Below are 15804 nucleotides of genomic sequence, written 5' to 3'. Positions count from 1 at the left end.
GACAAGGTGTACATCTAACAGCCAAAAAAAAAAAAAAGTTTTTATAAGCTTTCGACTTCAAAAAATGAGCGTTTAAAGACACAGAAATGGAAACAGGCAACTTTTCATAGTACTCCTATTAGTAAAACTGCGTCCAATAGGGGGAAACGTAGTCGGCGATCTACTTTATTCTCCTTAAAGGAGTACAATACAAAGTCAATGGAGACGGTTGGATTGCTTTCCCCCCCGGTGGGCGTGGTTTTCAGGTTATGACGCGCTGCGCTCTGTATCTATAACTTTTGTTTTAAATTTCTCTAAAAACACAGTTTTTAAGGTCGTTTCAGCTATTGCTCACTAGAGAATCCTCAGACTTTACCATATACTGTAAAAAAATATGGACGTAGTGTCTGTGACATCAACCATAGGTTTCTGAAGATCGTTTTTAAATCTTAAAGTAGGCGGTGCCTGCCGTCGTCATCTAGGCCGCACGTCAACGTGCATCACTCGCGGATATCCGAAAAACGGTAAAAGGCGGGAAGTGGGTGAAGCTGAGTTGAGTGGTTGCTTAAACCACGCCCGCCTAGCTCGACTCTAGTGACAGTAGTGGCAATTCAACCGTCACTCAAGTGGCCACACCCTTAATTATGCAGAACTTTAAGGCTTAATATCATTTAAATGGATGAGTAACAAAAAAATTCACCCCCTCACAGTTGTCATGAAAGGCAAAATTAGCTATACAGACCAAAAACTATTTTTGTACCAGGCTGTAAAAATTTTTTTTTTACTGTAAAGTTGGGCATTTTAACATTGTTTAACGAGGTCTATGGGAATTGACTCTCTTTTGGAGCCAGCCTCTAGTGGCCAGTCGATGAATTGCAATTAAAATCACTTCTGTATTGGCTTCATCAGAGAGATCAGAAGGTTGCCCCTCGGTCTTTACCAATTGATGATTGGTTCTTAACTGGAAGGTGGGACTGCCATCACGAGAGGGGCCATGTTGAGCATTGCATTGTCCCCTATATAGTAGGGTTCTGGCTAGAGGGGATAAAGCTACTGCCAAATCTCGTGAGATGTTGGGTTCAGGGTTAGGTTTGGGGGTAGGATTAGAATGAAAAACAGCAGTTCTGGCTAGATAGGGCGCAGCTACGTCCTAAATCCAGTAAAATGTTGGGTTTGGGGTTAAGTTTGGAAGTAAGATTAGAATAAAAACAGCACTCATCCGGGATTTTACGAGATTTTGGTCCTAGCTGTATCCCATCTAGCCACAATCACATAGTAGTAGCAGTGCCACATCTTGTTATATCCAATATCTTTGATACTATTTTTCTCCATATTGTCATTTGTCATCTATTAGAATTTTTTTGATACTTTATAATCACTATCTTTCTTTAGGGGTATTTTCTACCAGGGTTACTACTGTTCACGCTGTGGGGCTGGTGTCCATAAAGAGTGTCTTGAGCTCATTACAATCTGCAAAATAAGTGAGTCTGTCACATAGAGCTGCACCTTACATTACATCTGCTCCAATTAAAGAGATCGGCCACTGACCATGCTCTCTCTCTCTCATTATTTTTTCAGGTCCTCAAGATTCGGTGAGATTTTAGTGGCCTGTAACTTTCATCTTTGATTTTTGCACACTAATGTCTGATGAATTATTATTTCATGTACGCTGTGCAATAACTCTCAAACTTCACGACTTTACTGCTGGTCTTATTTTATCCTAAAAGTTTGTCCTGAATTTATGTCAAGCTCTGGATGTTATAAAAATGCAGCTGATATGATCACACAAATCTATTTATGTTTAATAAATCACACTCCCTTCTCTCTCTGACAGGAGCCGGGACTTCCACAATCAGGTAAAAAATACATAAATAAAATGTGTTGTGCTTTTATTTTCGGTGGTACTAATGTGGTTATGTCAGTATGAAAAATGAAGACGTTGCATTCAGCTTTCAGATAAGAGCTCTTAAACTGAAATAGACAAAATCTGGAACGTTTGCTTCATTTTTTCCTCAGCTCTCTGCTGCCATCTAGTGTATGTTACACATATACTATAAACACAACTGTAATGGCTTTTCATTAAACTTTATCAAAACAGTTCTGGTAAGTGTTTTATCTTGTGTCCAAATCTGATCTTAAGGTCCAAAAATGGTTGCCGTTAGAAATTACCATGGTACTCCTGCCCCACCTGGAAAAGTGCCACTGTGTTTCCAGACAGGAGAGGTCATTGAGCTCCTAAAGGGAGATCCAGAAACGTCGTGGTGGGAGGTACAGAAGCTTTCACACTTACTATGTGACATGTATTCAGTGTTATAGTCATACACAGAGCCCAACATTACACATACCAAGTAGTCGTCAATTAAATAAGGTTATTGGTCAGTTGGTTGGTAATCTGTTAAGAATCACTGCAGTGTTTAAATTGCTTCATAAGAATGTAAGTTTCGTAAGCAAGCAAGTTTCTTACTTTTATTTTTCATATCTCAGGGCAAGGTCATACTTACCCAAAAGACCGGCTTCTTTCCCAGTTCTAGTGTGAAACCATGTCTAGACCCTAAGGTATTGTATGGTTAATAATCTTTTCTTCAAATATAACATACAGTGGTGTGCAAAAGTCTTAGGCCAACACCAGCAGCTTTGTTGTTTTAGCAAAGTTTTAATGTCCATCCATATTTATTTTTCACTCTTTTTTAAGAAACAAACAGGAATTATGTACACAAAATTAAAAACCAAACAATCTTCAAAACTAAATGTCTTCAGTATTTAGTGTGACCTCTCTTGGCATGAAACACATCTTGAGCTTTTTTGAGGAGACTGAAGTCCTGAAGTCATTCAATTAGAATTAGAAATTATTTCATTTAGGTTTAAGAGATCCTGCAGCTTCCTGCTATTGCAGTATAAGTGGAAGGGGAGTTTACCTTAAATACTTGACACTTCCGCTTATACTTTTATACTGTTTTTAATACTACGAACACATTTTCTGGTTGTGTTCTAATAAAGAGACTGATAAATTATTATATATGATCACTATACAATTGCAAAAAACAAGAAGTAGCATGGTGGCCTAAGACTTTTGCACAGTACTGTATATAATGCATGTTCTTCACTATTATTCAGTTTAATTTAATTTCAATTGAGCTTTTTACAATTTTGTAGTGTTGCAAAGCAGCTTTACAAAAAATAGAAGAGACCAAACAGGGGAGTCAAAAGAAAAACAGTATAGAAATAAGGAAATAATAGCAAACAGGAAAATTATAAAATGTATAAAATAGATGTTATTAGAAACTATAAGTAACAACACCAGTCCTCATTCCCTCACTTTATTCTTTAACGTTTTTCTTTTTACAGCCTTTTCAGACATTTTCCAGTCGTCAGTCATCCAGAGAGACAGATTACTATGTTTATCCCTGGTAACGTATCCTATTTTAGAGGACATTGATTGTCCACTTTAAATGATTTACAATAGCATATATATGTATGTATGAAGAGTTTGGTTCCAAAACGCGATAAACGCCATTATTGAAAAAAATGAGTTACTGCCAAAATCAGTATAACATCAGTTCAGTAGATAAAAGTAAATTCTTAATTTTACGCAAAATCCAATATCCGCAATGTAAACAAACAATGGCGGCGCGCTGAGTACACGGAGTCCTAGTTTTCCTCATCTACTTTGTTCTTTGTGATCAACAAACAAAACAAAATAATCCTTTAATTGCATTGATAAACCTGTGATGGTTTTCTGTGATGGGAAAGAAACGTAAGCCATCAACATCTAATAATTTCCCTGAGAGGCACTCGGGAGACGGGTGCTTGTTCTCCCGACAGCATCAAGCTTCTCATGCTAACACATTGATCCCAGGAGATCTTATGAAAAACTTTCCATTATTTTACTCAAAGTCAACGAAAATTGAGCAGGACCAAAAACATTTTACAGCTGATCGCTGTGAAAGACGTTAAGCGACGACGTCAAGAATAACCGCAATGACAGGGTTCTTAATATGACAAAGTAAGTGTTTTAATAAATAACATTAATGTTTATATTTTTAATTAGTGTTTACAACTAGTCAACTAAATGAATATAACATGGCAAAGATGAATGCACATTTATATAGGCTATTGATTCAATAGATTTATAGCATTTTGAATAAAAACTTGTCATGGATTTATTGCATTTTGTGGAAAAAGTAATCCATTTTTATAATAAATCTTTGAAAATCAACTTATGGATTTGAATTTTTTATGTTTTTATAACCTAAAGATGCTATGTGAAAGTTTGTAACAGAAAATAGTTGTTTTCATCTTGTCACTTTCTTGGTATAGAAAACACGTTTTTACCTAAATTTGTCAAAATGGATTTATTGCGTTTTGGAACCAAACTCTTCATATATATATATATATATATATATATACAGGTACATCAAAATATTTGAACATTGCGATCAACTATGATTTCATAGAAACATGTGGGTTACTACATTTGAAGAGATTGATAGGCTTTGTAAGATCATTCCTCACAATGGTGTGCAAGTCTGGGGTGTAAGAGGTACCCAAATTCCCCATAGACAAACAATGGGGCGACAATCCCCTAGATTTACCATTGCAACACACTTCGAACTGAAGGTCATAGCTCCGAGGTAAAGATTTCATAGAAACCTGTGCATTACTACACTAGAGGTTGGTAAAATGGGTACAAGTTCACCTTATCAACTATTTTGAGCACCCAAGAAACCAATCCCATAGACTACCATTATAAAAGGCCAAGATGGATATCTTTGCAGCACAGTGTCATGAAGTGAAACTCATTAAATCTTTTGACCTACTAAAAATTGCATGGCATTGTATTTGTGTCATAACTAGAATCAATAAAGATGATTGATTAGCATTCGGCTAATTGTGAGGCATGTCGAGTGTTTATTGTCATTTAATGAGGTAACAGCTTCTGCGACTAATGATGCACAGGGCATTGAAAGTGCTCAGTGAATCAGGTGCGTTTCCCCTGTGTGCTTCAGGTTCGCTGGAAACATGGAGCGACAGCAGGCCGACAACCTGCTCAAGTCTCACAGCAGCGGCACTTATCTGATCCGAGAGAGGACGGCAGAGGCAGAGAGATTCGCCATCAGTATCAAGTGAGTCAGATGTGACACACAATTACAGTGCATTACAACATTTGTGATAAAGAACCTTTAGTTATTTTTCAGTTTTGTGTCTTGCATAAATTAAGAAATGCCATGTGTACAGTAATTTGAGACATGTGTACAGTAATTTTCCTTTTAAACAGGTTTAATGATGAAGTAAAGCACATTAAAGTTATTGAGAAGGACAACTGGATTCACATCACAGAGGCAAAGAAGTTTGAAAGTCTCTTGGTAAGTCAAGCATCTGATATAATGGTTGTAACCAGGTTGTTAAAATTGCCTTAAAGGGACACTCCACTTTTTTGAAAGTATGCTAAGTTTCCAGCTCCCCTGGAGTTGGGCATTTGATTCTTGCCGTTTTGGAGTCCATTCAGCTGATCTCCGGGTCTGGTGCTACCACTTTTAGCATAGCTTAGCACAATCCATTGAATCTGATTAGACCATTAGCATCGCACTCAAAAATAACCTAAGAGTTTTGATATTTTTCCCATTTAAAACTTGACTCTTCTGTAGTTACATTATGTACTAAGACTGATGGAAAATCAAAGTTTGCGATTTTCTAGGCAGATATGGCTAGGAACTATACTCTCATTCTGGTGTAATGGCTGCAGGAGGCGCAATGATGTTACGTAGTGCCCGAAAATAGTCCCCTGCTATTGAAAGATACCAAGGGGACTATTTTCGGCTGCTGCATAATATCATTGCGCCTCCTGCAGCTTTGTTACAGCAGCAAAGTCCTTGATTATTACGCCAGAATGAGAGTATAGTTTCTAGCCATATCGGCCTAGAAAAGCGCAGCTTTTAATTTTCTGTCGGTCTTAGTACACGATGTAACTACAGAAAAGTCAAGTTTTAAATAGGAAAAATATCGAAACTTTGGTTATTTTTTAGGCGCGATGCTAATGGTCTAATCAGATTCAATGGATTGTGCTAAGCTATGCTAAAAGTGCTAGCGCCAGACATGGAGATCGGCTGAATAGATTCCAAAACGGTAAAAATCAAATGTTTGACTCTAGGGGAGCTGGAAAATGAGAATATTTTAAAAAAGTAACTTATGAGGTATGTTTCTTTATGTAACAGGAGCTTGTGGAGTATTATCAGAGTCACTCATTGAAAGAGAGCTTTAAGCTCCTGGATACAACCTTACGGTACCCTTACAAATCTCGGGAACGATCGAGCTGTCGTACCAATACTCGCTCACCAGGTAAAGATTCCCTACCATAATCCCTCATGCTCGCCTCTTTATCTCTTTCTTTTGTTTTCACTTCACTTAACGCTGCAACACAGACTGAGCATCGAAACCCCACCAGTCTGGCAAGCAGCCGTCTACAAACCATGGACACGCTGCATAAACAGACCCTGCCAGCTGGTCCTGCCCTCACATTCTGTATGCTCCGCCTCTAACCATTTCAGCTGTCAGTCACCTTGGGCTTGGTTTTCAAGAAGCCGCCCACTCTGGCTAAGGCAGAAGCCTTTCTGTGACTTGGGGCCAAGTTTGGCCCAGTCTACTGAAAAGGCTCCAAGAAGCAGATGCTTCCTTGGATGTATTGTAAATGATGTGGATGGGGGTCCGTATTAAACCGTCTTTGTTCGTCTTGCAATGAAGCTTAAGCTGATGCTTTTATGTAAGTGCATGGCTGTGAAATCAAAGACAATGCATGTTTTGAGGGGGTGAAGTTATGGGTGTCAATGCAAGAGCTGCAAAAAGTTTAAAGAGATACTGTTACCATTTACCCATCCTGTTGTCCAATATCACGGTCTTTGTTCCAAAGAACAATAGAGATGTTACGCATACTGTTTTTATACACAGAAAGTGATTGGCGGATGCTATCACGCTTGCCCTTCAGCGTATTCACACTTGCACATTTTGATAAGTTATGAGAACACACACACACACACACACGACTTGCTTTTGTTTGGTAAGGAACCCATGTCCTTAAACTTAATTTACCTTTTTCTGCCTTTTTTCACCTGTTAACCCTGTTGTACCCTTCCTCCTCTTCCTTTTGTGTTTACTCTCACACCCTCTCTCTTTTGCTCTTTATCTGTCTCTCTCCACCCTGTCTCAGCAGCCTCCTGTGCTTCCTACAACTTCTCGTTCCTCAGTCCTCAGGGCCTCAACTTCTCCTCTCAAAGCTCTGCTCCCTTTTGGTCAGGTACTGCCCATCTGAGCTTGGTCTCATGTTCTTGCATCCATCCCCAGTTCCTCCTTCATTTCCACCTGCTCATCTTTCCACCCACATCCCTACCTTTGCTGTTTTCATCATTCTCTCATTCCACATTCAGAAGTTCGTAACATTCATAATCACACCCCTGGTCACAATTCATTCACATCTTACTCACAGTGGGTCTCATTCACTTATAATCGTGTAGCTACAGTATCTGCGAAGACTGAATATGTAGGCCTATACTACAGATGATTAGCTACATTTTATGCATAATTCTGCGTTCACACCAGCCACGGTAGAGCGCAAGTGATTTCAATGTTAAGTCAATGTGAAGATGCGTTGACGCGCGTCTGGAGGTCTTGCGGCACGAATGAGGCGTTTAGCGTGACGCTGTAGACGCAATTCCGCCTCATTTGCGCGAATGGCGCGAATTGAGCATTGCTGTGGGAAACGCGCGAGTTGAAAATTTTGAACTTTGGCGGAAAAACGTGCCGCGTTAACCAATCAGGAGCTTGCTCTAGTAGTGATGGAATTACAGGAAGCGAGCGGAGTCGCAGAAGCCCCTCCCATGACGCGAATTTCCGCGTGAAAGTCTCGATTACTAGAATTTCATGCGCGGCTTTCTTGCGCGAATGAAGCGAGTAAACTCAAAATTTTTAAGCGGCAAACTAGACACGGTAGACGTGAATTTGACGCCTCAACCGCAGCTGGTGTGAACCCACAGTAATAAATAAATTATCTTTAAAGGAACAGTATGTAAGAAACTTATATCAATTAATCATAATATGGCCCTGATATGTCACTAGACATTAAGAAATCATTTTCATTTCAAATACTTATATCACTCACAACAGTGGTCCAGCCAGGATATTGCAGCCCTCAACTGATGTTTATGTTGTCATGTGTATTGGCCACCAGTTGTGTGATTGCAGTACCAGTTTCAGCCACAAGTTTTGTGATTGCAGTACCAGTTTTGGCCACAATCCTACATACTGTTCCTTTAATCACTATTTCATGTTTTAACTCTTTTCCCGTCAGCGTTTTTAAAAACGTTGCCAACCAGCATTTTCACAAAAGTTTAAATCCTTCCAAAAAAATGTCTTCTTTAAATGTATTAAATAAAAGCACAGACCCTCTGCTTTCAATAAAGAAATTAAAAATTTTGCGGAAAAAGATGAGATAATTGCATTTTTGTAAAGGACTTTTGTTAGAGATCAGATTCAGATCAATAATCAAAACACACCTAAGTTTTTACTGTTTTTGGATCAGTGGATGCTTCATAGTTTTATAAGTTAGGTAAGAGCGCCACTTAGTGGATAATAGTGGAAATATGGATTGCCATAAAAACTCGTCATTGGCAGGAAAGCGTTTTCTCTTAAAGGTCCCATTCTTTCTGTGTTTTTGAAGCCTTGATTGTGTTTACAGTGCGCAATTTAACATGTGTTCATGTTTCACATGTAAAAAACATGGTATTTTTCACACAATTTACATATCTGTATACCGCTGTTTTCACCGTCCTAAAAAGGGATGATGTCTTATTCTATGAAGTCCCTCCTTCAGAAATGCGACAGCAGCTTTGCTTAGCAGAGCTGTTTGAGCCAAAGCTGATGACTGACGTATTCCTGTGGGCGGAGTTTAATCAAAAACTCTTATATTGACGTCATTCAATCGGGAAATAGAGGGCTGTAGTCCAAACCGGCCGTTCGCTGTAGGCTTTGTAGGGGGACTTCTGTTTAAGAAAATATATTGCCTGGAAGTGAACTTTGAGCTTGATCAGTTTACAGGTATTATTTATGCTCTAAAAGCAACATTACACCCTAACTAAAGTATTTAGTATTTTAAAAAATACGTGAACGTGAGATAACTCGTCAATGGCGGGGAAAGAGTTAACTTACTGAGGAATAAAGCTATATTCATGAATATGTCACATGCAGATTTCTTGCACAAATAGGAGCATACAGTGTGTATGCTTAGTGAAAGAGACCCTCTATCATTAATGCACTATGTCTGCACATATGGGTGGTTTAAAGGTGCAATGTGGGTCTCGAATTGCAACCAATAGCTTAGTCCACGGCTACCACAGGAAAAACACATAATCATCTAAGACAATGTAGTAACAAAACACACTCTATAAAACAGTTTGTCCGTTTAGGGCTACTGTAGAAACATGGTGTTGCAAAATGGCGACTTCCATGTAAGGGGACCGGCGGTGTATGTAGATAAAAATGGCTCATTTTAAGGTAATAAAAACAATACAGTTCATTATGTAGGTTCTTTATACATCACTGATAATATAGTTATGTAGATCACATTGCATTTCTGATCATTCTAAAAGTCCCACATTGCACCTTTAAACACATGATATCTATGTGCTATGCAGCATGTCGATGTATTAACCTGTGGCGTTGGTGGTCTTCTGCAGTGTTCACACCCAGAGTGGTCAGCACAGCTGTGGCGCGATATAACTTTGCTGCTCGAGACATGAGAGAGCTGTCCCTGCGAGAAGGAGACATCGTCAAGATCTACAGCAAGATCGGTGGTGACCAGGGCTGGTGGAAAGGAGAGGCCAATGGAAGGGTAAGAGAGAAAGAATATAGTGAAGCAGTATTGCACAAGCATTTTGTATATTTGAGTTAGTGCTGCCTCACGATTAGTCACGACTAATCATTTGCAGAATAAAATTTTTTGTTTACATAATATATATGTGTGTACTGTGTACAATAATTATTTATAAATACACACACACACACACACACACACGCGCGCGCATGTATATAATTAAGAAACATTTGCATATTTATATACATGTTTATATATATATAATTTATATTATTTATAAATATTTATTATATAAATATATATTTTTTCTTAAAATTATACATATATGTGTTTATTTATATATACATAATTATTATACGCAGTACACACACATATATTATGTAAACAAAAACTTTTATTTTGCAAACGATTAGTCGTGACTAATCGTGAGGCAGCACTAATTTGAGTATAGTGCAAAAATAATTTAAAGCATAATTTAAAGCACTACTCATTGACATGAGCAGTGATGCATCTTTGGGCCTTTAAACTAAATATAAGACCTTTTCTATCAGCCAATCAACTAGATCATCTGTGACCCTGCCTATGAAAACCCAGCTAAAGTCGATTTTGTGATTGACTGTTTTTTATATAAACTTATCATGGGGAAATATAAACTTGATATGTTTAATATTGACTGAGTAAGGTCATGTCAAAGATTAATATCAGTGAATGAAATCAAACTTTGAGGCTCCTAATCTCAGAGATTATGAGACTTTAGCCTGGATTTCACAGACAGGGTAACATAATAAAAAGTGTCAATCAATCAATCAAACTATATTTATATAGCACATTTTAAAACCACCGTAGTGGACCAAAGTGCTGTACAATAACATAAGAAACTGAACAAAAGAAATAAAACACAGCAAGAAAATAAAAAATAAACGGAATAATAAAGATCCAATATAAAAGAAAATTAAAAAGTTTAGAGACATTTAAAGCCAACAAAATAATAAGTGTGTTTAATAAAATGTGTGATTGCTACATGTATCAGGTGTTGTTTTTGACTCCATATATAAACTAAATATATCTATATTCTCCATTAGATTGGGTGGTTTCCCTCTACGTATGTCGATGAAGAAGGGGTACAGTGAAGTTCTGGGGTCAGAGATCATCCAATCAGATTGCGTTCTGATCCGCATCCCTCTGGGAGGACCCTTTGGTTTCCATTGAAACACCTTGTGGAAGACTTTTTGCTGGAAACAAATTTTACAACGAGTATTTGTACTTCTGTCCCTATCGTCGTGTACAAATATGCTTTTTTCCTTTCTTAAAACGTCTGCGTGATCTCTGTGAAGTCTGGTCGTTCTCAGTGTCAGATGGGGTTAGGCAGGAAAAGCTGTGAACGGAGCAGAACTTTGCCTTGGACTGGCCAAAGGGATTAGCATGGCTTTAAGATGTACAGTAATACCTGAAATATGTGGGCTGTCGGCCACTGGGGTATATCAGGGTGTGGGGATATAATTATAAAAATAAATTTATAATTTATTAAAGAGAAATATCTATGATTTTATTGCAATGTTGAACGTTCGTTCAGCAGCAGCGGCAGCAGTGCAAATAATATACAAGAGCAGAAAATTGCACTTTGCATTTCTTTACAGAAAGAATTTGCCTTAGTAATTGGTGTAATGCCTTTATAGGTGGAGGTAAAGAGATGAAGCTCAGATTTGTCTTGCACATACACACTCACACTCGTTTATCTGCCCTGTCCAAAAATACGGTGCCTTTACATGTCTTCTTCACTCTCAAGAGTCTGTTTTATGTATAGCTGCAGTATTGTCACCCAGTTCTGCGGCACCGCACTCTCACAATCCTGAGAAAGGCTGGCAAAACATCAGACGAGACATCTATCAGACTGAATGACCTGATCGGAAGACAAAGAACTGAACGCGTCTAGCCATTGTGACAACTTTGCAAAAGATGACTGTCATGGCTGTCTATACATATAAAAAAAGAGATGCAAACATCATCACATCTTCCCATTCAAAGAGGATGCAAACATGCAATGGAGTATCAGAAAAAAGATTCTGTGATTCATTTCCAGGATCTTATTCTGTGCACTGATGAAAGCCCAGAGGTTTCTGTGAGATCTCCTGTCCCATACACTTACTTTACCACGCCAAACTCAACTTTTCTCATCTGCAGCCTGCCACATGACAGTATCTTGCCTTACTGACTGACTGGTGGTCGCTTGGTGCTACAGAGCAACATACTGTATTGAATTCCCGTGATCGTCACTGCTCAAGAACCTCAGCCATCAAGTGCACTTTATCTGTCCAGAGACACCACACCGCAGACCTGGACTGTACATGTAATATTATTTAAAGATGAGAGATGTCCTTATTTTTACCTCTGGGAGAAAAACCTTGACACAATGAGCATCGTCCTTACATTACCTGTAAACTCTGTAAGTGCATGGATGTGTCTGTCACAGCGTATTTTCAGAAACACTTCTTGCTGTTGCCGCCTATCATAAAATTGACGCTGTAAAGTGAACGGAGAGTGTCGGACTCGTATGATATACGACAATGGTTTGGGCTCTAGGCTTGAGTACAGCTGTCCATAGTGATGGAGGAGTGCGGCTCAGGTCAAGATAGCACTGGCTTAGGGGATTTACTGCCTGTTTGTGTAGTGGATGAAAACCCATTGCATGTGGTGATGGATAATACAACTGCTGTCCGTGGATCCTGAAAAGATTTAAAAACATGGATTTGTGTACATTTTGAATGGTCAGTAATTTACAAATCTGAAGTCTATCATGAAATAAATATTTCTTTTTTGCCTATTTGTGTCTTTGTCACTCTTGTTCAAATAGATATATGAGATATTAAAGTGAAGTGAACGTGTACATTGAATTGGTCAATGCAACATATTACTGATAATGTGATGCGTTTGTTTATGTTGGCCACTAGGGGGAGCCAAGATACCTGATTTTTTATTATATAGAAACACCTGACTTCACTGCAAAAAATGACTTTCTTACTTAGTATTTTTGTCTTGTTTTAGGTACAAATATCTTAAAATTTTTTGATGAGCAAAATGACCTAAGAAAAATTATCTAGTTTTTAGAAGAAAAAAATACAATTTAAGTAAATTTGTGCTTAAAACAAGCAAATAAATCTGCCAATGTGCCAAAGAAAAAATATCTTTAAAATATATTTACTTTTTTCTTAAATAGTTAATTCAAGAAAAAAATTGTTTTAAGCAAAAATTCACTTAAATTGTATATTTTTTGTCTAGAAGCTAGATTTATTTTCTTAGGTCATTTTACTTATCAACTTGATTTAAGAATTTAAAGACATGATGAAAAATATTGACCTTGATAATATCAGTTACACAGAGAATTGGTACAAGAAGGTAAATGTATGTTTTATACATGGAAATGCTGTCCCACGGTTTTTTATTACATGAACCGCACTGCAAAAAAAATCGTAGTAATTTTGTCTTGTTTTCAGTAAAAATGTAATTGTAAAAATGTAATTAAGATGCTTTTTCTTGATGAGCAAAACGGCCCAAGAAAATAAGTCTAGTTTTTAGATCAAAAATATGAAATTTGAGTGATTTTGTGCATAAAACCAGCAAAAAAAATCTGCCAATGGGGTAAGCAAATCTTTCTTGAATTTAGTGTTTAAGAAAAACGTTCAAGATTTTTTGCTTACCCCATTGGCAGATTTTTTTTGCTTATATGCACACAATCACTTAAATTTGATATTTTTAGTCTAAAAACTATTTAGACTTATTTTCCTGGGTCGTTTTGCTCATCAAGAAAAAGCATCTTAATTTAAGAATTTTTAGATATTTTTTACAGAAAACAAGACAAAATACTGAGACATTTTTTTCTTGAAAATAATTTTTTGAAGTGCAAGTACTAAAGTGATAAAAGTATTGACAATTGTGAGAGAAGATACAATATATTGTGGTCACTAATGTGAAATAAGTAGTGAGCATAAATCCCGATCTAGTCCACAATTTAGTATTTTCTATAGTTAATTGTAGTATACTGTAGTAGTATTATATTAAAGTAATTTCTGCACTGTTACTATACATCCAATACATCATTCTGTAATATTGCTGTAATAACGGTAATATACTTTAATATTTACTAAGGTAAGGTTCAAACACACTAGGATCAAGAAATTTTACTACAGTTTACTACAGTAAATACTTGGATGTATGCCTACTGGGTCAATATCACTATAGAGTGCCTTTTGCTGTCCTCATCAGAATCACTCAGTCATCATGAATATAATCCAAATAATGAAATTCTGAGGTTTTATTATAAATGGCCAAACATTTACACTTATACAAGTTCAGTGATAAATCTCATGAAATATGTTTTTTTTCCCATTTTATACCATTTTCTTTAATTGGGTGTGATTTTGGCATGTCCCAGACACTGCTCAGCTAACTTTAGTGAGTGTAAAAAGTGAATAAATTACATATAATTCAAAAACCTTTTGATTTTTCTTATTGCCCTCAACAAGTTATTTGATAAAACAAGTCATTTTTATAATTTATATTCAATTTTCATAATAATATTAAGCATTTTGTCCACCCTGTCATTTTGGGGTAAACGCCCTTTAAAAAACCAACTGATGTAGTCAGTGACACGACACCCCATTGGTCTTTCTTCAGTAGAGGTTAAAACATATAGTAATGCACACACAGTATCTAGTACAAGTATCTACACTTAATTTTCCTTATTTTCATACAGGTATCATGTTTGTAGATGCCTGGTGTCAACCTTAAAATGTCCACCCTGTCATTGTGAAATGTTAATTAACATTAAACTTTCCCAAAAAAACAAAATATGTATTTTAAACAGTGCACAGTCAGCTTCAATAATAAACCATTTTATAACTGCAGCTACTTCGTGTGTTATTAAATGCATAATTTAGCTAAAAATGTCCACCCTGTCATGAAAATTTACATTTAAATTTCATGACAGGGTGGACATCTGTTTTGTATGGTGTTTGCTTGCAGTTAATTTATATAAAGTGCTGGAGCTTCACCAATATCTATCGTATATGCATTTCTAACAGCCTAAGGTCTCCTTAATGAGTCATTCTCTGAGATGGGTGCCTTTTGGGTCATACTTTTTTTTTAATATATACCTTAAATAGTTATACTTTTGATCATTTCATGTGATAGTGGATTAGTCAAACCTTTAAGAAAATACATTTTCCCACCTCAGGCCTGAAATTCTAATCAATATTTAGTGTTTTTTCTTACTGAAAGTTGTTTTGGAGTTCAACCCCGTCACAGACAACTTGGACCCTGTTTAAATATGATTTAAAAAGATTTTCAAGTAAATTCTTGTAGAAGCTTTTCAATGAGATGTCCCTTGTTTGATATCATTTATTGCAAGTAGAATTTTATTTTTTAATACTCACCATTTGAATACCAAATCAGGTCACGAAAACTTTATCTAACATTGGTCTTCATATCTTATCACAAAATATGCATTAACATTAGAATTTAATCAGGCTTTCATTTTTTTCAGACTGTCCTGTAAATGCTGCATACAGCAAAACAAACATTGACCTAATTTGTCGTTTTATCACCAAAATATTAATAAAACGATCAAATAACAGGGTTGAACTCAGCATAACGGGGTTGAAAATGATAACAGGGTTGAAGTTATGATCATTATTTAATATAGCATGGATTTCTTACCTGTAAAATTAATGATATCATATTCAATAAAATTGTATTTTATTAAAGTTGGCAAAAACAAACAAACATTTTAGTAAGTATTTAACATTAAATCAAAAGCATTAAGGATTAATTGATCACAAACATCAATCGATCTTTCCATTTGTTTTTATTGAACATAAAATACCATAATCGATTATTTCTAACAGGTCACATCACAATATATCAAGTCTACAATTGAGTACTCTACTAAAAAGTGTCAAATATTCAACCCC

The 15804-nt window shown here is 36.6% G+C and overlaps 1 protein-coding gene across 8 annotated transcripts in view; it reads left to right on the top strand.

Annotated features, from left to right (window-relative positions):
- vav2 (vav 2 guanine nucleotide exchange factor) overlaps nucleotides 1-12657 on the top strand; it is a 208391-nt gene extending 195734 nt beyond the window's left edge. For 4 of the 8 annotated variants that reach the window (XM_055180067.2, XM_055180069.2, XM_055180064.2 and 1 more), the window contains 12 exons: nucleotides 1372-1460; nucleotides 1558-1571; nucleotides 1814-1835; nucleotides 2120-2247; nucleotides 2464-2535; nucleotides 3325-3386; nucleotides 4986-5102; nucleotides 5255-5342; nucleotides 6192-6315; nucleotides 7181-7267; nucleotides 9702-9856; nucleotides 10921-12657. In XM_055180067.2, the coding sequence (XP_055036042.2) occupies nucleotides 1372-1460; nucleotides 1558-1571; nucleotides 1814-1835; nucleotides 2120-2247; nucleotides 2464-2535; nucleotides 3325-3386; nucleotides 4986-5102; nucleotides 5255-5342; nucleotides 6192-6315; nucleotides 7181-7267; nucleotides 9702-9856; nucleotides 10921-10968 (1006 nt within the window). In that variant the 3' untranslated portion in view covers nucleotides 10969-12657. The remainder of the gene's footprint in view (nucleotides 1-1371; nucleotides 1461-1557; nucleotides 1572-1813; nucleotides 1836-2119; nucleotides 2248-2463; nucleotides 2536-3324; nucleotides 3387-4985; nucleotides 5103-5254; nucleotides 5343-6191; nucleotides 6316-7180; nucleotides 7268-9701; nucleotides 9857-10920) is intronic. The other 4 variants (XM_055180071.2, XM_055180065.2, XM_055180072.2 and 1 more) reach the window with 2 other exon arrangements.
- Nucleotides 12658-15804: the final 3147 nt, after the last annotated feature.

The sequence above is a fragment of the Misgurnus anguillicaudatus genome, chromosome 9 (assembly GCF_027580225.2).
Source record: "Misgurnus anguillicaudatus chromosome 9, ASM2758022v2, whole genome shotgun sequence".
Taxonomy (NCBI): Eukaryota; Metazoa; Chordata; class Actinopteri; order Cypriniformes; family Cobitidae; genus Misgurnus; species Misgurnus anguillicaudatus.
The sequence above is the reverse complement of the archived record's forward strand: the minus strand, read 5'-3'. Positions and strand labels throughout refer to the sequence as shown.